The sequence below is a fragment of the Capsicum annuum genome, chromosome 8 (genome assembly GCF_002878395.1).
Source record: "Capsicum annuum cultivar UCD-10X-F1 chromosome 8, UCD10Xv1.1, whole genome shotgun sequence".
Taxonomy (NCBI): Eukaryota; Viridiplantae; Streptophyta; class Magnoliopsida; order Solanales; family Solanaceae; genus Capsicum; species Capsicum annuum.
In genome coordinates, this window is record NC_061118.1 from 163,563,227 (window position 1) to 163,585,676 (window position 22,450).

Here is a 22,450-nt window from a genome sequence, read left to right on the forward strand (position 1 = left end):
GGGGAATACCCCAATGACCATAGCGTCCTCTGGAACTATTTAGAAAGCAGTAATCAATAGGTATCTTTTTTCCGTCCAGAATCGACAACGGTGAGTAGCAGTGAAAATGCTTCCAAGGATCATAACGTGGCCTTGTTCTACCATGCCACCAATAGAAACCAGAATCTGCAAATGAGAGGTTGAAGGTATGCTGCTGAGTTTTGCAATAGTATTGAGGTTCATTTGAAAGCTCAAGCCATGGTGACTTTGCAATGGAACCACATTTCTTGGAAGCACATCTCCATGATTTAGTAACACCGGCAGGACCTATGGATTCTCTTAAATTTGAATGTACTCTCCGTGGCTTTTTGAGAAAGTTGAGTAGCTTTTCAGGAAGATTTTGCCATGGTTCCACATAGGAAGACTCTTCTTTAGATGAAATTTTCTGTTTCATCTTATCATTTGGAGTCATGTCCTAGATAAGAACAAAGTTTAACTCTGAGCTTGTATGACGATCCAAATAATGCTTTTATAAACTAACCCTCCCTCCCTCAGCAGTTTAATTATTTTATTAGTCTTTGGCTCCAAGAAATAAGATAGTTGACTTCTTCAAATATAATTTTATCATTTATGTTTTATTGGTCGGTCGGATATATGAAAATATGCAATAAGTTGAAGTGGACAACTGTGATTTGAAGGAGTTCTTTTTATAGGTTGAGTGTCCATTCCTTCCAACATATTTTAATTTTAATGTTTTCATCTAAATGAAATCACACTTCACCTTCAAAGGATGCTAAACTTGCAGTTTACACAGTCAACCTTCAGCTTTGTTGGGTTCGAAAACGATCATGGTGATAATTTAGGGCAAGTTATAATAAATCTCCCCTTGTCTGAATTTTCGGTAAATCAATTTTGATCTTCTTCATATAATATGCATTACTGCTATTTGTCATGATTAAAAATAAAATTTAAAATATTATGAGTTAAAAATGGTTTAAAAAATATCTTAATTTTATTTTTAAAGATTGAAAATATGCTTTAAACTAGACAAAAACCTCCGTTATCATCAAATTGCTTGCAGCTATAACTGAAATCGCCTTCACCCTGTCTTCATATCGTGACTAAACCATAGGCTCTAATACCACTTGTTGGGTTCAAAATCAAGAGAGCGGAAGCTATTAGTTGTAAATCATTGTGGTGATAATTTAGACGACAAAGGAAAACATATTATTGATACGATTTGGTCAAGCGAGCTACATATTAAAAACTAATATAAAAAATATAAAAATTATTTGAAGAAAATCTCCTCCTAAAAAAGGGCTCATAACGACTACATTGTGATGCTAACGACTACATTGTGGATTTTGTTATGACTTGAGAAGGGAAATAACTACAAAAAAAACTAATAGTAAGGTCTTTTCCAATAAGGAAATCTTTTTTGATAAAGAAAAGTAATTCTAATTATAGTAGAAAATCACGTTATTCAAGGCAAATGCTAACAAGCTTATCTTGAATGGAGTGCTTCTCCACAGTTTAATCTTTTTGCAGACTCCTTTGCTACTTATGTTGATTAGCAGTATTCATTTTCAAAGATGATATACTACGAAAACAAAGATTAAATGCAATTCTTTTCTTCCCATATGGGTGCTTAATTAATTAATTAGGCATCTAAATGGTCAACTCTAACTATTTAATTGAAAGAAACAACCACCAACCTTGTGCTTCAACAGATCAACTACCTTGGAGGCTACTGTTTACTTGGTACCCACATCTGATCTTGATCGTAGGTATTAAATCCCTTGGCTTCTTTACATGTGTAACTATTCATATTGTAAACCCTTTAGTGAAAAACCTAGCTCCACCACTACCGGTACACAAGGCTTTCGGGGACTAAACTGGCAATAGAAATTGTGTTTGTGAGCAATGACTATTATCTAAGAACGATTTATGTATTATTGATAATAACGGTACAATTAGTGAGCTTTCAGTAAGCTATAATGGCAGATGAAGAGCTTCAAGTTGATCCGGCTGCAGCTGGATCATTGAATGCTACCCTTCGGCTGGCATTTATATTGACACATTTTTCATGTTACAAGCAATTATTGGTAATACAACATACACAAATTAAAACTGGATTCAACACTTTTCTTTTTCATCTTACAAGAAATTTGTTCTCCACTACTGGCTCTTCCCATACTGGACTTTTTGTTTGAGAACCATAATCATCAAAACAGGCCGAAATAGTAGCACTTCCCATATCATAAAACAGCCAAGTATTAGTGGCATGCTCAATGAAATAGACACAGTTGCTTCTGCAGCCCAATTGACTTGCATTAACTGACCATACAACAATTAGTCCCTGCAAACAATGTTCTATTTCCAAGGTTGTCCAATTTTAACCATGATATATGATCATCCATACGGAGCTTGAACACTTCCACTTTGTCCACCTTCCTAGTTGACTGTTCTGATATCAAGAAAATCAACAAGATCTCTCCATTGGATTCAAGAAGATACTCTTTGAAGTGTTTTGAGAAAACTGATGGAACAGCTCGGCTTCTGCTTAATTTAGTGATTTGAAACTTGCATTTAATTCCTTCAATTACCACTAAAGTGCCTAGCAAACTGAATTTACCTTCAAAGCCAACGGCATTAGTAAGTATCATAAGTTGTCTTTTTGAACAATTTGGATCAACGAGACTTCTTGTTTGTTTCATCCATTTATATCCCGGCTGAAAAACCACAAAAAGTGGATAGGAACATCCTGTTAACACCAACACAGACCAGCTCTTGTAATTGTTGTAAGGCTTTGAAGAGAGAGTTGCAAACTTGAACGGAATTGTCCAATAACTGCAGTTTCCTTCTGTAGGAATCAAGAGACAGTACTCTGCAGGATCCTTCCCTCCAGCGACAATCAACCCGTGTGAACATCCATGGAAATGCGTCCAAGGAGCATCCCATGGCCTTCTACTGAACCACCAATATTCACCTGGTCTAAGTGGGATGTTGAGGGTATGCTCTTGAGTCTTGGAGTACTGGTAGTAATCTTTGTCGGCAATTTCAAGCCAGGGAAATCGTGTGTTGGCACTACATTGCTTAGGTGCTGCTCTCCATGATTTAGTAACACCAAAGAAGCTGATGTTTTGCATTAGATGGCCGGTTTCATTGGGCTGTTGCCTTCCGATAAAGTTGAGGAGCTGTTGAGGGAGATTTGGCCATGGCTCTACAAAACTTTTAGCCTTTTCTTGAGGTTTGTCAAGCTTCTCCTCCTTTTTTTGATGACCCATGTTAAGAGAATGGATGAAGAGAGGTTTATTCTGGAACTTCTAGTATGCACCTTTTTAATATTAGCTTGCCGCCATGTTCCTGCTGTTTTTCTTAAATATTAAAAGAAGCACCAGAAACCGTAGCCTCCAAGGTAGTTGACCTCTTGGGATACAAGTTTGTGTTAGAGTTTTTATGACTAAATAAAATAGTAGTTGAGTTGAGTTGACCATTTCTATGCTTGACTCCCCATCTCCATATGCAACCATTATGATTATTGAAGCCTCAGAAAGTAAATAATGTTATGAGGGTTAATGATTCAGTTGCAGGTATTTTCAGAGTTCCAAGTTGTATTTCTTAGTAGAGAATACATATTTATCAGGGTGAACAAAAGTTCTGGTACCTAAACAAAAAACATTTATTTTCTCCAGGGTTAGTTGAAAATGTGTGCAGCTAAAGATTGGCACCACAAGATTATCTAAAGATTGGCACCACTAACTTGAAATTAAAGTATATTATATATATATATATATATAGAATATATCTGATGCTGTCGTGTCCTCACATTTTCAGTGAGATAGGCGACGAAATGTTAGAGAATGTCGAAATTTTTTTAGGTTTGACTCAAATGAGTCATTTGAAGTACATACACAACTCAAGAATCAATTCAATTAACTTTGAATATTACAAGGGGCTTGTTATGCTAAGTTTCTTCTGCAACTTTTGTGCATTACACAGCTCAAAACTTAATGTTTTTCTCAAATGAACCATTTGAAGTACATACACACAACTCAAAAAATTAATTGAATCCTTTACAAGGGCACTTGTTCCGCCAAGTTTCTTGTGCAACTTTTGGGCCGGTGAGTGCTGTGGAAGTGTGGCTCCTTTGGGATTGTCAGAGGCCTTCTTTCACGAGATAACACTCTGGAAGGCGTCAATGCTTTAGCTCGGGGAAGGGCTGCTGAACCGTTTTCATGAAGCTTCCCTACTTTATTTGGCTTGGAAATATCAGCTGATGCTTCTTGTATTACCATGAGTTGCCCTTGTCTCAAACATGAACCCATGGGAGATTTAGTATTTCTTAAGTTGGTAGTTTTGGCTTGTGCAACATTAGATCTCTCTGGTGTTATACTGGATTTCCTCAATCTCACTTTCCCGTCTGAAGTCTTGATTTTTATCCCACTCTCAGTCTGCAAATCATTATATATGACAAGGTTCAGAAATCTTCCTACCTCTCAATAACCAACTGATTCTGGTAAAAAAACATACTAACAAAATAAAGAAACCCTCTAGATACTTGAAGACTTACAAAAACATTTCGCAAGCCCTTTGAATCTCTCTCATTGCCTTCAGGATTATCTTCAGAGCATCTATTTTCAGTGTCAGGATCTTCAACATTGCCCTAAATACCCACATTCAAAAGAAGATTTAGTTTACCATGGTGACAGAATTCGAAAAGATTACTTGAATATAACCCACCTGTTTTTTTCTCTGTAGATCAGCTTCCCTTAGAATTCCCCTTTCCTGAAAATCCTTTGCTCAGTCATAAGCATTTAAGAATACTTACCATTAAATCAAATAGAATAGAGGATAGAATTGCCTACATCAGTTCTTAGCCTGAAAGGTTTAGGATTTGTAGGCTTTGGCTTCTTGGGCTTCATCCCTGAAGCACCAGCATTTGTGGAAAGAGGGTTAAGATTCTTGGCCGCTGGTTGAGCAATCTATAAGAATCAATAACATTACACAGTGGTCAACACATTGCATTCATCAAAATTATCTCATTTGAAGGCTGAAAAGCTGAAAGTAAAGGTAGAAAAGAAAATACCGTCTTAATGACTTTTGGCATCTTCTGCACACCAAGAACTATTTGTCCAGCCTGATTTATATTGTTGGTGAGACTTCTGCAATCAAATTTGACACACACACATAAGCACCAATGTGACAAATAGTTGTGTAAAAGATATTTTGATGAGATTGTGTATTAAAACATGTCAAGAAAAGCAAGCTGATTCTAGACCTGTTCTCATAAGGGACGGAAACATTCTCTTTGTCATCACTGTCCACGCCTTCATTATGGTGATGTCCTGCCCCTTCTGCAGTCTGGAAACAAATAGAATGGTCCATAGAGTTCAATTCAGTGCCATTTCCAACAGTACTATCATGATCCCCTCCTCTTGGTAATTGTCTTTGTGGAAGGTCATTTCCCACCAAATCTTTCTGATCAGCATCGCAGTTCAATTCATCTGTCATGGCATCTGCTGTGCATACATTAGCTTCTGGCTGTGTAGAATCATTATGGTTGTCTTTGTTACTGTCTCTCAATGTTAAATCAACCTCTGCCTTGCTGCATTCATTTTCTGCCATGTTCTTGGAGTGGCACTTCTTTTCCAATTTAGATTGGCTCTGAATGTTAGTTGAGTGCACAGGTCTGGCTTCCCTTGGTATTCGAGTTTGAGACTTTCCGCTATTCTTGTGGGTCTTGTTTTTGTCCTTCTGAGAATTTCTGTTCCTCGAAGGATCTCTGTGATTAGGTTTCGTATCCTTTGATTTTCCGGAGTAATCTAGTAGACGCTTCTTTTGATCTGTTATCTCTAGCTTCTTGATTCCTTGACATAATTTGGTTAAGGGAGTTTCCACTGATTTCTTCAAACTGATGGCTTTCTTTGGGGATTGGAAGACCAAAGCCTTTGCTATAGTTCTATTCTTTGGAACAGCAAGTGCTGCAGGTTTTGGATTTTGCACACTACGAAAGGAATTTGGATTTGGGATACACTTTTTGTTCCTAGGGGTAGTAAGATACTTGGAAGCAACTTGCTTTCCTCTGATTTTAGGAGTTGAAGTGGGCTTTGATGGATAGCTGACCTTCTCTTTGTCTTCAATCAGTTTACGAGAAATGTTTGAAACAGCAGCTAACTTTGAGAGTCTAGACTTTGAAGCTTTTGCTGGCACTGTTAGTGGGCACTTTATGTTCTTGCTGAAATATAAAAGTAAACTGATGTCAACTGTGAAGTAGGGAAACAATGAGAGAAACATTAACTTTATTAGTATTTGATATATTATACCCTGCAGCATGTCTGCTTAGTGCTTTCTGAAGTCTCACATTGGGGCTTCTAGCAGCCATTACCTGATTATAAAGAAAACAACATTAGAATTTAGAATTCAGAAATATCAATGAGATCATCACTATATTACTACGACTTCTATGCTTAAATCTCAAGCAAATTGGGGTTGGCTACATGAATTCTTTATTGTCCATATAGCTATAGCTCCTTTAAATTTAAGCTCCTGTTAGTCATTATATCCAGAGGGAAAAATTGCAAACCAGGAACTTACTCGGAGAACAAAATCCTTGTAGATTTTCTCAGAGTCCATTTCTTCTTCGTGTTTTTGGTCGCAGCCTGAAAACAGAACAGAAATCATACACTTTTGGAGTTCCAACAGCTAAAAAGTTCTACAAATTGTTAATCTGGCATCTTTCCACCCAACAACTGATAACAACAACAACAACAATATTACCCAGTGTAGTCTGGGGGTAGAGTGGAAGCAGGCGAACTTAACGTAGTGAGGCTGTTTTCAGTAGACACTCGGTTCAAGGAAAAACAGTCCAATGCAGTTCAGAAAAACAAGTAGCAGAAGTGAAAGAATAACAAAGCAAAGTACTACAATAACTGAAGTACAAGAAACAACATATACTAAATAAATCAAAGACAAAAAACTACCTGGGCAGTACTACTACTACTACCACTACCCAAAAACCAATAAGTTACCCAAATCATCAACTCAAAACCCCCATTCCCCTCCCCCTCACTCCTCACTGCCACTAAAAATTAGGATTTTTAAGTTTGGAATAACACATTTTTGTCAGTTTGTGCGGATTGTGGATCCACCTTTAGCTCCACTTAGGTCCTTACAGTTTGAAAATTTTAACAATATAGGGTGTGGTGCTATAGTCTGCATCAACTAACTTAGTATCCAAAATCCTACTCACCATCTCCACTAACTTGTACTATAATATACGTGAAGGCTGACTAGTTAGATCATCAAAATTCCTTCCTTACATTTGACTTTCACGGGTAAAACCACAACAACAACATACCTAGTGTAATCGCGCATTGAGGTCCTGCTACGTAGGTAAAACTAGACCTAGGTTAAATAAATCATCTAAGACAGAAGAAGAGTCCAAATATTCAAATCGGATTATCAATTGCAGTCAAAATCAGGACAAGAATCAGATCTACTGATATCTAAAGAAACAATGAAGCTGAATTGCAGCACATATTAAAGAGAACTCAAAACTATCAGTCAAAATCATTTAAGTAAAAACAGATAAGAGTGAGAGAGAGAGAGAGAGAGAGAGAGTTCAATTAAGGTTTACATACCAACACGGAGACAGAACCAGTAACGATCATCGGGGCGGTAGTGGTCAGGAGTGGAGAAGTCGACGAACTTTGGGGCTTCGATTCCCTCGTAGAAAACTTCATCGTCTTCTTCGTCTTGGTCATCCCCTCCTTCGTCTACGTCCATCTGGGGCCCGATTTCGGGGTGATGCTTCTCCTCGTCTGCCATTAACTGGAGCGTCTTCAACACAGTGATTTGTGTTTGTGTGTGTGTGTGTGTGTGTGTGTGAGAGAGAGAGAGAGAGAGAGAGAGAGAAAGGCAAGAAACAGTGTGGCTTTTGTTGGTGTTTTTTCTATGACAAGCGAGAAAGGCGGATTGAGTTTTAAATAACTGAACTGGACATGTCTGTAACTAGCCGTTACAAAGTGGCACTTTTGTTATTTCAACAACATCCAGGGCAACATTTGTAACTTGTATCCAGATACTCACGTTGTTTCATTATCAAGACAAGTTTATTACTCCATCCATTCACGTGTCCCCATTTCCTTTTTTATCGTCCAAAAAACAATGACACTTTTTCTTATTTGATTATTATTTAATAGTATTATTTTTATTTTATTCTTAATGGGTCTCAATTATTAAAAAAAGATAATTAAAAAGTAAATATTAAAATAGTTTTAAGAAGGTGCCGCTCAAACTTAAAGAAAAATTTTACAGAGTGGCAGTCCGTCCGGCCATGCTGTATGGAGCGGAGTATTGACCAGTGAAGAACGCTCATATCCAAAAATTGAAGGTGACGAAAATGCGGATATTGCGTTGAATATGTGGGTTTATAGGGTTAGGAATGAGACTATCCGGGAGAAGGTTGGAGTGGCTTCGGTAGAGGACAAGATGCGAGAAGTTCGGTTGCAATGGTTCGGACATATTAGGAGGAGGGGCACAGATGCTCCATTTCGTAGGTGCGAGAGACTGGCTTTGGATGGTTTCAGGCGGGGTAGAAGTATGCCGAAGAAATATTGGAGGGGGTGATTAGACGTGACATGGAGCAGTTACAACTTATTGAGGACATGACCCTAGATAGAAAGGTTTGAAGGATGTGGATAAGGGTAGAAGGTTAGTGCCTGTGGGTAGGCCGCAGTCAGTAGCTAGGAGAGCTTTTGAGGTGAGGGTATGTGGGTGGGAGTGCCTTTGATTTGTTAGTACAAGGTATTACTATGTGAGTGTCTCTTCTATATTGTGCCAACTTATTTCATTTCGTGCTGTATTATGAATTTGCTTATTATTCTATGTCCTGAGCCGGGGGTCTATCGAAAACAGTCTTGCTACCTCTCCGGAGATAGTGGTATGGACTGCGTACATTTTACCTTCCCCAACCCCCATTGTGTGGGAATACACTGGGTTTGATGTTGTTGTTGTTGTTGTTGTTGTTTTAAGAGGGGCTATTTTGTGAACTTTACAAAGTCATCACTTGGCGACACATAAAATGAGACAGAGGTAGTACAATTTTTAGAAGAAAATAACTATTTTTATTAATTTACTTTATATAAATATCTTGAAAAAAATGTATATAGTTGTCCAATAATATTTATCCAATTTAAAAAATCAATAAATAACTTATCATTTATATTCATTCTACCATTGCTATTAGATATTATTCATTATGCAATAAATTTTTTCAAAGCAATAAATTTATTACATTTAAAAGATAATACAAAAAATTATCCCTATTATTTAATGTTTCTTAGTGTATGTGTCGAGTCATAATGGATGAATATTGTTGGATTGATGGAGTAACTCTTTAGTAGTTTCTTGGTTTGTAAAATCATCTTTATTTAAAAAGGATAAAATTAGAAGAATGATGTTTAATGTCTTCTTGATTATCTAAAGGATCATAGATCACTTGTTTAGGAACAAATAAAAAGGTTAAAGAGGACTTATTAAGGAAATGAAGGAATTAAGTGACAATATAAAGAATTTGTACTCAAATTTAGATTTTCAAATCATATTTTTTTTTATAATCATAATGTCCGCATCAGTTTGTGCGCACCTCAACTTCCGTAGAATACCTGCTTTTCAAATCACAATTTATAAGATTAGTTTAATATAATGAACCCTTAATAAATGTTTTCTTAAAAAGAGTGTCAAGTCAATATGAGTAATAAAATGAAACGAGGAGTATCCAAACACAACTTACGCTTCAAGGCATAAGTGCGCTAACACAAAAAGTTAAGCTTGGAAGGCAAAAGAAATTAAGCTCAAGGTATAAGTCATGTCCCAAGACATAAATTCAGTGACACAAGTTATACCACGAAACATAAATTCAGCTGCAAACATTGTATGTTCCAAGGCGAAAATTCTCTAAAAGTCTTCCTTGTGAATCAAATGCTACAAAACTTTTGTCTCATGACAAACATTCTTTAGATCATAATTAAAGGTACTTAGGGCTAACAAATTTTCATTGAATAAGCATAAAGGAAAAAATTAAAGATGACAAATTCGAGGAACAAAAACAAAAGACCAACGTAATACAGGGACGTCCGTGCAAAAACTTATTTTTGCTTTGTTGCTCATCAGTACTATTAGCGTCGAATGAAAGCAGAAGGCCCAATGGATTTAAAACACAGAGAGGCCCAAAATAGAGAGCAGAGCACCCAAATAATTTCTGTGCCCCGATTTCTGAAATTAGGGCACTCTCTTTTCTTCTCCGATTTTCCATCTCTCTCTCCGGCGATCTTTCTCCTGCGAACTCAACTTGTAAGTTGAACTAAAACCCCAATCCGGTTTTCTTTTTCATTCATTTTTTGCATGTTTGATCGCTTAATCTTGAATTTTATACAATGATTTGTGTCTAATCTCACTGCACAAACAAGTCAGACCATCAGACTGCCATTCTTATCATTAAGAAAAAAGAAAATTGAGGAATTTTGAAAATTGTGTTTTCTATTGCCAGGATATTATGATTGATGTAAGTCTCAAATTTCAAGTATTTTATGAATTCCATTTACTTATAAAATAAATTTAAAAAATTATCTTTTAGGAATTCAATATAATATTTGTAATGGGTTGGTTTTACTGCAAAACTTGATAATTTTTGTGCAACCGTTGTGTAACGATTCCATTTTTATCTATTCTTGATTCGGGTTTTGGGTTGTTTAGCTCGTTGATAGCTATTTTGGAACCTATAGATGCAAGATACCTCTAGTTGTAGGAATCCTAGTTTATCTCAAAGACAAATTTTTGAGTACTGGAGTGAATCTGCCTGAATTGCAGAATTGCTATAAAGGATTCATATAGTCAAACCCAACTAGTGTTAGGAATGGAGTATTTTTGATTGATTTGATTGTTATCTATGAAGAGAATAAGCCGCTTTTATTGGGCAATTTACGGGTTTGCATATTTAAAGCATTTATGTTGTATTTCAGAGCCGGGGGTCTATGGACTGCGTACATCTTACCCTCCCCAGACCCCACGCTGTGGGAATACACTGGTTTTGTTGTTGTTGTTGTATGTTGTATTTCAGACAACCTAAGGTTATGGAGTCCTCTAATTTTATATGTCACGTACAGACGGACAAATCTTGGACATAATTGGCAATGACCGCATCATTTTAAATATATACATATTTACAAGATTCTTCTCAGATTTGGTATATATGCAGTCAGAGCTGCTTAAATGCTGTTTCTGCTTGCAAGACTTCTTTATGGACCATTTGAGGTGTTTCATAGTAACCATGTCTCTTGTATAATGTTGTAGGGTCGGATTATGGATTTGGAGACAGAAAATAGAATTGCGTCAATTCTTTTGAAAGAGGCTGCAGAATTGCGGCGACAAGCAGAGTCAGAGGGTGCGCTTTCTTATCTTCATCGGCCTAATGTCAGGGGGAGACCAAATTCACGGTTCTTAACAGCAACTGTTCTTGGAGTACAACAAGGCAAGCATCACTTCTATTTCCTATCTAATTCTAGCTTTTTGTTATCTTTATCCATTATTTCTTATTTTCCAGCTGCTTTAACTTTCTCTAGTTAGAAATTTGGTGCTACATGCTGCCAGCTTATCGCTGAATAAATTTAGAGTGAATTGACAAGAAATACGAAAGCATAGAATAGCTGACTTGTGCAAAAGATTTTTAAGTCAAAACTAAGTATGGAAGCTTAGAGTATGATCTGTTGTGGCTTTGCAGTTGGTAGTCCATAAGCTAACGTCAAGAGCATTATAAGACTAGTTACGAAAGAATCAGTCAGTGAAGGAAATAGAAGAAGAAATAGGAGGCCTCCTATTAATTAGGGAAAAGACCACGTAGAGGAGTAAAGGGCGGTCTGTTGAAAGAGTTTCTTTTCCACTGTGTGCATACAGGAATTACTGTGTCATTAGTATCTTCCGCAAGCGGATGATGCTTGGCATTTATTTTACATTATAGCTTCACATATCACTTCTGGAATTCATTCTTCAATATTTTCTAAATCAGTTGGGTTATGGCTAGCAGCCTAGCACTATTAGGTAGCTTCTTTAATGCTTGATAGGCAAAGAAGTTGGGAACATAAGAGGAGGATCGGGGATACGGTTATGGCTTGCATTTGGTGGATGATATGGAAGGAAATAAACCAAATATGTTTTGAATAGATTTCTACAAAATTATTATTTTGTTGCAAGGAAAGCGTAGGTGCAAGCTTATTTCAGTATTTGGATATGCCGAGTTGATTGTAACAGCTGTTCCGCATGTCTTAATTTATACTTTTCTATACCTTCTTGGTACCTTGTTCAATAAATTTAACCTTATTAAAAAAACAGTGGATGTTATGTCAGAATTTCGCAGCTTCCTACAGTAATGTGAAGGAAATGAGTTTTCTTGTAAATTTTTGGTTTTCTTTGTGCACACTGTATATATGAAATCCTTTACCCATCTTAAAGAAAAGGTATCTCCTGCAAGAGTATTACGAAATCAAGTGATTACATAAGCACCTAGCACATACATTCAAGTTGTGTAAAAGATAATATAAGAACTACTTCATGCATATGATTATTTGTTTCTTTGCAATTTTGGTTTTTGTATGATTTTTTTTTTTTTGCTGCATTAGTTGGTTGTGTAGAACCTGACTTGTGAAGAACCTACATGAACACTATGGTTTTCAGTCTGAAAATGTTCAAAAATAGATTATTCGAAGGGTAAAATTTAGTCTGCACATATAATGGGCAGGTTTAATATATTAGTACTCTAGTTGCATCTTTTGTGATCTGAAATTTTACCAATTGCAGCTAACCGGGCTGTTGAAGTGAATGAAATGTGGAAGTTAAGGCAGAAAGAGCTGGAGCTTGAAAACAGGCTCAACCGGAAGTCAGCAGATAAGAACAGTGATACAACGTGTCTTAGTTTTAGTGTCACGGAAAGGAGGTCACGTGAGAGATGTGATACTGATTCAGGCACAAGTAGATCGAAGAAAAGGGAGATACAAGATTCTTATTCAGGTGAAGAAGAAGGCTTGGGAGATGCTGAAATTGAGGAATTTTTACATTCTAGGTTAGTCTTTCTTTCAAAACATCTATTTGTGCAACGACAAAAGAAAGTGATGGAGGAAATCTGACGAGTCTTAAGCTTTCACTTCCTTGTCTTTAGGGTGTCAAAACTCAAATGTGCCTTAACTGGCTAATTGAACATCTTGTTATTGGCAGGGTCAAGCGGGGCAGGGGAACTGTTGGGTCAAGGATGGATGAAGCTGGTCCTTACCTTCCTTCTAGTCCGGATCCCAGAGAAAAAGAGTCGGCAAGTCCTGATATGAAACTAAACAAAGTAGGCAGATATCATGCCGTAATTGGTCCAGAGAAACCTGACTGGCTGAATTCCACTGGTTCTTCAGAAAATGAATCTTTGTCAGATGATAAGATGAAGATCCCAAAGAAGGCTAAATCCAGTAAGCACCATGACCATTGTAGGAAACATAGATCAAAAAAGAAGTCCAAAGACAAGGAGGGTAAAAGGAGGAGAAGAGAGGAGCAAAGAATCAAACGCCACAGATAAATAGTGTACGGTGTACCCTTTCCTTATCAAAAAAAAAATAAAAATAGTGTACCCTTATATGACAACTTGTTCGGTCTTTTTTAATTTATAGGTTCACGCAGATGTTAAACGGCAACTCTTAGTCCTGCTTTGCTTAAGTTCCATTTGTTGTGTACCTGTTGTATATTTTGCACGTTTCTCCTGTAAAGATGACCTTCCATTTCTCACTCCCATCAACAGAAATCAATTTAAGTTTGTTCAAGAAACAGTCTTAGTATAACTCTTTTATTGCATCTTGTAAGAATGGCTGGACACCTAGTTGATCTGACCTCAACTTGCCTGTCTCTTCTAGTTTAACTAAGGTTGGAGCAGACCTAACTATATCTGTAGATATGGTGTGCTCAAATTGTCTTCCTTTTTGACACCAATGTATGTTTTCAGCTTTACCTGGGCATTGTTCATGTCAAAGAAATAAATGAATACTAGTGATGGGTTTTGGATTATTTTGGATTGTCCTTCAGCTGTACTTAACAAGAGAGGAAGACAGATTTACAAGGTCTCAACAGGATTGGATTAGTTTGTTATGTTCAAACCGCAACAGCCAACAAGTATGTTTTGATGATCTAATGCTTTTAGTTTGCACCTCAGAATTTACCACAAACTAATTAAAGCCCGGGAAGTCTTGGTGTTCGGCAAGATTCAAATCCAAAACTTCTAGTTAAGAATGAAGAACTACTCATCATTCCACCACAACCCCCATTAGTTCCACAATCACTTTTCACACTAGTGTCACTGCTCCATGAGCATTAAGAACCCTATTTATTTGTTACCTCGTTAGGAATGGTAAGACAAGGTCTACCCCTTGTTTTTTTACTTTTCCCTTTGAGGTTTAATTTTTATAATTAATAAATGACCACTAGACATACTATCTAGTGGTATAAATTCGCTTTTAAAAAAATCCAAGAAAACATTTTTCATGTATTTTCCTTCCTACCAAGCGCACCCTTAGTTGCCATTGGTATTAATAAGATGTAGCTAGCTTGCTCAGATAGCTTGGAAGCTAAGTAGTTATTTAGAGCCTATATTTGGCATTCCAAATTCAGAGTTAGGCCATTCTAATTTATTGTTTATCCAATATCGGAACTTCATTTTATAATCTTCACACTTCAGATGTTCGGTCCTGATATTGCGTGGAGATGAGAATTTGGTCTCCTTATATAGCAGTAAGCTATCACCAATTTAGCTAGCTTTTGATGTTGAATTAAGCTCAAAATTTGTTTTTTTTTTAATCATGATATCAGAGTCAAATCCATTCCAATTCATCATTTACTCAATGTTAGGCATACACTATAGATGTCCATGAGCAAGCACTATTAGCATCATTATAACTTTTGAGATCTAGAAAATATCAATATTCCGGTAAGTCATCTATTAGCAAGTATCATTACAATTTTTGTATACGTAAGTTATTTAAAATTGATTGACGAATTGTATACGTAAAATAATTATGAGTTGATTTAGATTGATTACGTTCATGCATGTTCGTGTCTAGATAGAAAATAGGCGGCTGTTCTAAGTTTTGATGTTGGATCGGATTTGACTCAAATATCACATAATATAAAGGGAAAAGAAAGAAGACAAAAAGGTATTTCTTCGTTCATTTTTACTTATTCATATTTGACTTAGCGCCATCCCTAAAAACTAATAATATATATAGAGAGAGAGTATATATATCAATCTTTAATTTGAAAACAATAAATTCAGTACATCAAAAAATACATTGGGTAGTGATTTAACAAGGATAAAATAGACAAAAATGATAAATTGTCTTCTGATTTTGCAACTTAACAAGTAAAGTTAGACCATTATTATTAGTCTGGATAAGTAAAAATGAACGAAGGAAATACATGTTAAGAGTTTTTGCCTAATTTTTTTACCAAAATTAAGTTTTACTTTTTCTTGTAAACAAAATAAAAGTAACCATAAATATTTTTACTATTCCTAAAAGGAAAATATAAAACTTTTTCATATCTGGCTAACCCCTTTCTTGGAGGAAAGGTTTTGAAACTCTATAATTAAATAGAAGATCCTCTTCTCATACCATAACACAATAGCATCCACAATGTAGTCATTAAAGAGTCTTTGTTTAGGGGGAGATTTCTCCCAATAGATTTTATGTAATTCTACAGGATCAAACCTATGGGACTTAAGGAATGATATAAAAAAAAGAGAGGGAAAATATTCATATTAAATAAATATGAAGTAGAAGAACTCAGATTCCAAATGAACAAATTCAAACTTGAAAAGGATTTTCAATATTAGTTTTCAATATGTAGGTCGCTTGATCAAATTTTATCAATAATATGTTTTTTAGCATATTTTTCTTTATCTTCTGAATTATCACATCGATAGTTTGCAACAACTAATAGCTTCTGCACGACGCCCTCTCGATTTCGAACCCAACAAAATACGTGGTTGACTGAAATTTTCCAATTTTGTAATGACTTGAGTTTCGAAAGGGGTAGGATAGGTTTGGCCGTCTAATTTGAGTATTAATTACTCTACAATTATCAATTCGGTGCGACTCAACTTGATCAATTTTCGCAATCATAATTTAAATTTATTATTTGCAGGAGATTTTGATAAAGATAAAATTCAGTTAGTACTTCGTTGTAGCACTCTTAAGAGTTTAAAAATAATAATTTTCACACTTTGACTTAGGAGTTCTCTCACTGCAAGGAATAAAGCTTTTTTCTTTCACACTACACAAATAAAGATTTTTTCTTTCACACTTAACTCAGGACTTCTCTCATCATTACATGAAATAAAGATTTTTTCCATCACGAATTAATTAATAGAGAGTTTATATTATTAAACATGAATTTCTTGTTCATTTCTCATCGAACCAGCTCACTAGGAAAACACACGGTGCGTAACAGATTCTCATTAGTCATTGAGAGTTGAGACAAGATTCCTATTTTTTCCTTATGAAAACACTACTATTTTTTCTTTTCCCTCTATCAAAATATCTATATCTATAGGAATACCCACTGAACATCTTTCAATGGGAAAAATAGTGAATTTTTAGTAGTGATCGAGTATGTGTTTGTCTAGATTACATACAAATATCTTTAAGATAACATTCTTTACTTATATATCGAACAAAGAAAAATCTCTCTAAATTAAACTTCCTAGAAAAGATTTTTCTTCGTACCGAACACGCCCTAAAGTCCATGCACTTCGGTATCGACTTACTGTTCCTTTTCTATAAAAGGAGCCATTTTCTTTGGAGATATACGAAACAAAAAATAAACAACCTCTACTTCTCTCTATTAATTAATTAATTAATTAATAAGAGAGTATAGTACTATAATTTTGTTGATTAATAAGCTAGAAGGAAGAAGAAAGATGGTGATTTTTCATGAATATCTGTTTTCTACTCTAATCACTTTGTTTTTTGGACTGTTTTTGTTGTATAATCTCATTAGGAAGACAATTATAATGAAGAGCAACAAAACTTCAAATAATTTAGGAGTAGCAATTGATAATGAATGTTTAGATGATGAAGGGAAAACAGATGTTATCATTGTTGGTGCTGGTGTTGCTGGTGCTGCTTTAGCCTGCACTCTTGCCAAGGTTCGTCCATAAAAAAAATATGCTTGAGTAACATAAATCCTTCTGGTCATGTAAATGTTTATGTGATGTAATTTGCAGGATGGGCGACGAGTTCACGTGATAGAGAGGGACTTGAGTGAACCAGATAGAATGGTTGGTGAACTTCTACAGCCTGGTGGCTATCTCAAATTACTTGACTTAGGCCTTCAAGGTGCATATAAGCAGATCTCGATATACATTACTCAAACCGAACTCCATTCATCGAAAAATATATTGTATAGATGTATAGATTGATATTTATATGTTGATTTTGAACATGCAGATTGTTTGAAAGATATAGATGCTCAAAGAGTAGTTGGACAAACTCTTTACAACGAGGAGGGAAAGCATATTATGTTGTCATATCCATTAGAGAAGTTTCATGCAGATGCAGGTGTGTCTGCAAGATGTTTCCACAATGGACGTTTCATCCAAAAGATGAGACAGAAACTTGTCACCCTTCCAAAGTACGTAAGTTGTCAATTGCCCATCCCATGTAAACACATATCGCACATAAGATTTTTCTTAAGCAGTACTTGTGAGGTGAATTGAGTAAACAAATATGTACATGAAAACATCGTTTATAAATTGCATCTTTTGTTACACTATATTTCAACCAATCAAATTTAACTATCGAGGATTAAAACAATGATGTTGACCATAAATTTCTTTGACGAAAATTATAATTTTGAGGTTGCAAAGGAAGTACTCTTTTGAAGGTATGCTTTTCTTATTGCATGGTATGACCATTTGAATGATATTTTTGAATTGCTGATCATCTTTTAAGCAATTTAACCAACTCCTTAGTTGTGTCATATGTTAAAGAGTTGTGACCCGAATTTTGTTGATCCGGCCCTGAAAGTTTCGCGGTGCGACCCATATTTGTGATTTTCAATGTATGGACCTTTATGTTTTTGGGCCTAAAACCTATTTGTATGTACGTATTATATAAGTGTGATTTAGTGGGCTGTTTCGGGTCATTCTTATACACACGAAAATCGTCTCCAACATTGTACTCTCTCTCCATTATAGTGAATATAATTCCTCTGCCTCTGCCCGTGGTTTTTCCCACGAGGATTTCCACGTAAATATGTGTGTTCTTGTTTTTTCTTTTGCTTGTGCTTTGCTTATTTTCTATCCGACCATAACATCATATATATTTCTTTTATTTTATGGTTAATATATGTAGTGTAAGACTGGAACAAGGAACAGTAACATCTTTGATTGAAGAAAGGGGAAGTGTAAAAGGTGTAAACTACAAGACAAAAGATACTGGAGGAGGACAGCTAACTGCTTATGCCCCTCTTACTATTGTTTGCGATGGTTGTTTTTCAAATCTACGACGCTCCTTGTGCAATTCAAAGGTATTCCCTCTCATACTTCTTTTCATCTTATAAGTTAGTTATACATATATGTGGTCTATAAAATTTAACAAATGTTTTGTTATATATGTAGGTGGATGTTTCATCTAGTTTTGTTGGATTAATTCTAAAAGATTGTCATCTCCCACATGAGAACCATTCAGTTCTTATCATGTCAGACACCTCACCAATGTCAATTTATCCAATAAGCAGCACTGAGATACGTTGTATGATTCTTATTCCTGATCAAACAGCTCCTTCCATCGCCAACGGAGATATGGTCAACTATTTGAAAACTGTCGTAGCTCCTCAGGTATGTATTTTCCTGCATCGTACCTAAGTGGCTCAAGAAAATCGGTAGTCTAAAGTCAAATCCTAATAAAAGGTACAAGTGTATTCAATAAAACTAGTTCATGTCATGTGCGCTGCACGTGCATCTAGTGTGCCTTACGAACATCTGGTACATTATCCCGGCCACGTCAGTTAGTAACAATAGGTTTTTATACTCGTTTGTTGTTGTACGCTAGGTGCCTGGCGAAATGAGAGATGCATTCCTAGCAGCAGCAGGTGACAAGGAAAACATAAGAAGAATGCAACTCAGAAGCATGCCTGCAGAGAATTCTCAGACAAAACCAGGCTGTCTACTCATTGGAGATGCATTTAACATGAGACACCCTATAACAGGTGGAGGAATGACTGTTGCTCTCTCCGACATAGTTGTCCTTCGCGATCTTCTTAGAACTCTGCCTGACTTTAATGATGCAAATGCCGTCTCCAGCTCTCTTCAACGCTTCTACACTCTCAGAAAAGTGAGTGTATATATATAACAAAACTAATTAATTTACTTCTAATTACTAAGGATGTGAGTTTGAGTAACGTTTTTTTTTTTCTTTGTACGTGGTTGAATTTGTAGCCGCTAGCATCAACAATTAACATAGTGGCTGACGTATTATACCAATTAGTCCTCTCTGATCCATCAAGAAAAGAGATTAGAGAAGCATGTTATGGTTATATAAGCCTTGGAGGGATATTTAAAAATGGACTAGCTGCTATGGTTGCTGGCCTAAATCCAAGGCCTCTCAGCTTGGCTTTTCATTTCATTGCTTTGGGACTCTATGCCGCTGCTCGTTCATTATTTCCATTTCCTTCTCCAATGGCTGTTTGGCGCGTCGCCAAACTTCTTTTTGTAAGTATAACTAAACCAAACGTTAATTTAGCAACGGAAAAAGTATTCAGTCACTAATCCATCATTGAACAGGAAATCCTATCCATCTATTTTATACTTAAGATTGATCTGATTCTTTGATTTTTCAGGTTGCAGTTGGTATGATTCTCCCCATTATTAAAGCAGAAGGAATTAGACAAATGTTCTTTCCAGTTACTCTTCTACCCCACCATACGACTTACTAATGAATTTGAAAACCAGAGGTTGTATATGCCATATCAAATTAAGACTTAAAAATTGCGGACATATATATATGTCTCCTTCGTTCTAATTAGCCCACCCCTCTATATAAGTTCTTTGGTTGACTTTTTAATCTTGTTACAGTTGACTAATTTTATTCAACTAGCATTAGGATTGAAGGTAAGGTTTAAGTCTCTCTTTGTAATTGTTTTAGTAATACTGTGTGTGGTAGAATCAATGTCGATCCCCACCACGAAATAAATTGCACTAGTTTCTTTTTTGAGTTGTTTTTTTTTTTTTGTTTTGTTTTTTCATATATTTCCTTAATATTTTATGTGATAGTTATTCCGCGCGAGCCTGGTAAAAAGAAGTTGCATATTTACTGTCGAAATGTAGCGATACATTCCTTTATTTGATAATTCTTTGGCTTTAACCTTCCTATCTTAAATTTAAGGACATGACCGTGCAAAGCTAACATAGCGTATCGAAGAACATAAGATTTTAATGAGATAAACCAGACATGCTTGATGCTGCTGTACGAGAACTTTGCAAATTCAGAAACCTTTACAATTCTTGTTTTCGGATGCTTTGAGCCATCGTATAGCTAAGTTTCAATAAACAGTATGCTATACAATTTTGAAAAATGAGGAGACAAAAAAAAGAATATTTGACATAATATTGAGATACATAAGTTCAAAGGACGAAGGAACATAGGCCATAGACAGTTGGATATCAACAACCACCACCGTAGGCCATAGACAGTTGGATATCAACAACCACCACCATAGCAACATACTCGGTGCAACCCCGCAAGTAGAATTCAGAAAGATAATGTGTATGCAGCCTTAGGTTTACCTAACCATGAAAGAAAACGGAAAAGAACTCTGGCAATTAAAGTAGGTGGCCGTCAATGAGTGGAAATATCTAAGCACGTTTCCATGAAATTACGTGTCAGAACTCGGATCCAATATGAGATCAAAGGCTCGATCTTTCAGAAGAACCCATTTAATTGTAAACACCATGTTAAGTTGTTATCAACAGCAATTTATCTCACTCCATGAAAATTGAACATTAGTGGGCAAATATTGCTTGCACGAGTTTCACTTTTTCAGTAGTTTACACTTTGAAATCATACGATGTTGCAAATATCCCACACTAGCCATCGGGAAATTATACACAGCGAAACTCAGAAAGAGCGCTGTTGCAACTTTTTGAGGCTACGATCACCTTTCGAAGCGTGATAGCAAAGACGCAAATTGACTTTCTGCTGCTTAGGAAAAAGGATAGGGTGTTTTGTAAGGACTGACAGTCATCCCGAGTGAGAATGTTTCGACCCAGCATAAGGTCTTGGTGATGGACCTAGGTATTAAGAGAGATAAGAAGAGAAGGGGTGAGGAGGGTAGACTTAGAATTAAGTGGGGCAGCTTTACGTCGGTGAATGAGAGGGAGATAGGGGAGAAGGTGGCGGGAATGGGGGTGTGGGAGTGCAGGGGGATGTGGATGGTACGTGGAATAGGGCGGCTAGGTGCATCAAGGAGACTGCTAGTAAGGTGTTGGGTATTTCCAGGGGCTGTGCCGGCCATCGTCGGGGAATTGGTGGTGGAATGAAGAAGTTAGGAAGAAAGTGGAGACTAAGAAGGGGGTGTATGCTAAGTTGGGTGAGAGTAGAGATGAAGATGAGAAGCGGGCTAATAGGGAGGAGTACAAGATAGTTAGGAAGGAGGCTACGTTAGCAGTCACGGCGGCTAAGACGGCAGCGTTCGAGAGCTTGTATGCGGGGTTAGAGGAGAAAGGAGGGGAAAAGAGGTTGTTTAGGCTTGCTAAGGCTAGGGAGAGGAAGGGTCATGACCTCGACCAGGTGAAATGCATTAAGGGGGAGGATGGTAAAGTATTGGTGGAGGATGGTCACATTAAGAAGAGATGGCAGTCGTACTTCGATAGGTTATTGAATGAAGAAGGGGATAGAGTTATTATTTTAGGGGAGCTGGAGCACACAGAGGAGTGTCGTGATTTTAGTTATTGTTGACGTTTTAAGGTACAAGAGGTCAGAGAGGTTGTTCGCAGGATGCGTAGGGGTAGGGCGACGGGGCCTGATAAGATCCTTGTGGATTTTTGAAAGTTCTCTGGAGAGGCTGGCTTAAGGTGGTTGACTGAATTATTTAACGGCATTTTCAAGTCAGCGAAAATGCCCGAGGCTTGGAGATGGAGTACTTTGATCCCTCTTTATAAGAATAAGGGTGACATTCAGAGTTGCAATAACTATAGAGGTATTAAGTTATTGAGCCACACTATGAAGATTTGGGAGAGAGTGGTCGAGTTGAGGTTGAGAAGGATAGTGTCTATCTCGAAAAATCAATTTGGATTTATGCCCGGGCGCTCGACGACGGAGGCAATTCACCTGGTGCGGAGACTGGTGGAACAGTATAGGGAAAGGAAAAGAGATCTGCACATGGTGTT

General features: G+C 36.6%; 3 protein-coding genes across 3 annotated transcripts; 2 read left to right on the top strand and 1 right to left on the bottom strand.

Annotated features, from left to right (window-relative positions):
* Nucleotides 1-3,886: 3,886 nt before the first annotated feature.
* LOC107840148 lies at nucleotides 3,887-7,944 on the bottom strand. The gene is made up of 9 exons (XM_016683896.2): nucleotides 7,623-7,944; nucleotides 6,577-6,641; nucleotides 6,306-6,367; nucleotides 5,261-6,217; nucleotides 5,069-5,144; nucleotides 4,848-4,964; nucleotides 4,723-4,767; nucleotides 4,553-4,645; nucleotides 3,887-4,433 (listed from the first exon to the last, which is right to left on the bottom strand). Exons 1-9 carry the CDS (start codon nucleotides 7,807-7,809, stop codon nucleotides 4,056-4,058), a joined length of 1,980 nt encoding a protein of 659 aa, XP_016539382.2. The 5' UTR covers nucleotides 7,810-7,944; the 3' UTR covers nucleotides 3,887-4,055.
* A 2,226-nt stretch (nucleotides 7,945-10,170) lies between these two features.
* On the top strand, nucleotides 10,171-13,839 carry LOC107840149. Its single transcript, XM_016683897.2, has 4 exons — nucleotides 10,171-10,335; nucleotides 11,335-11,512; nucleotides 12,835-13,096; nucleotides 13,249-13,839. The coding sequence occupies exons 1-4, from the start codon at nucleotides 10,171-10,173 to the stop codon at nucleotides 13,592-13,594; spliced, it is 951 nt and encodes a 316-aa protein (XP_016539383.2). The 3' UTR covers nucleotides 13,595-13,839.
* Nucleotides 13,840-16,636: 2,797 nt separating this feature from the next.
* Nucleotides 16,637-20,276, top strand: LOC107840150 (squalene monooxygenase SE1). Its single transcript, XM_016683898.2, has 8 exons — nucleotides 16,637-17,209; nucleotides 17,288-17,399; nucleotides 17,511-17,694; nucleotides 18,417-18,591; nucleotides 18,683-18,901; nucleotides 19,116-19,397; nucleotides 19,502-19,774; nucleotides 19,903-20,276. Exons 1-8 carry the CDS (start codon nucleotides 16,982-16,984, stop codon nucleotides 19,996-19,998), a joined length of 1,569 nt encoding a protein of 522 aa, XP_016539384.2. The 5' UTR covers nucleotides 16,637-16,981; the 3' UTR covers nucleotides 19,999-20,276.
* The last annotated feature ends 2,174 nt before the right edge of the window (nucleotides 20,277-22,450 follow it).

Bases quoted from the DNA above. Each gene is read 5' to 3' on its own strand.
- LOC107840148 (XM_016683896.2), bottom strand. From the start codon at position 7,809: ATGGCAGACGAGGAGAAGCATCACCCCGAAATCGGGCCCCAGATGGAC. The intron at 6,642-7,622 runs GTATGTAAACCT...TTCTGTTTTCAG, and splicing joins CTGGTTCTGTCTCCGTGTTG to GCTGCGACCAAAAACACGAA. The intron at 4,646-4,722 runs GTGGGTTATATT...GTGGGTATTTAG, and splicing joins ATCTACAGAGAAAAAAACAG to GGCAATGTTGAAGATCCTGA.
- LOC107840149 (XM_016683897.2), top strand. From the start codon at position 10,171: ATGAAAGCAGAAGGCCCAATGGATTTAAAACACAGAGAGGCCCAAAAT. The intron at 10,336-11,334 runs GTAAGTTGAACT...ATAATGTTGTAG, and splicing joins TTCTCCTGCGAACTCAACTT to GGTCGGATTATGGATTTGGA. The intron at 13,097-13,248 runs GTTAGTCTTTCT...TGTTATTGGCAG, and splicing joins GAGGAATTTTTACATTCTAG to GGTCAAGCGGGGCAGGGGAA.
- LOC107840150 (XM_016683898.2), top strand. From the start codon at position 16,982: ATGGTGATTTTTCATGAATATCTGTTTTCTACTCTAATCACTTTGTTT. The intron at 18,592-18,682 runs GTATTCCCTCTC...TTATATATGTAG, and splicing joins GCTCCTTGTGCAATTCAAAG to GTGGATGTTTCATCTAGTTT. The intron at 19,398-19,501 runs GTGAGTGTATAT...TTGAATTTGTAG, and splicing joins GCTTCTACACTCTCAGAAAA to CCGCTAGCATCAACAATTAA.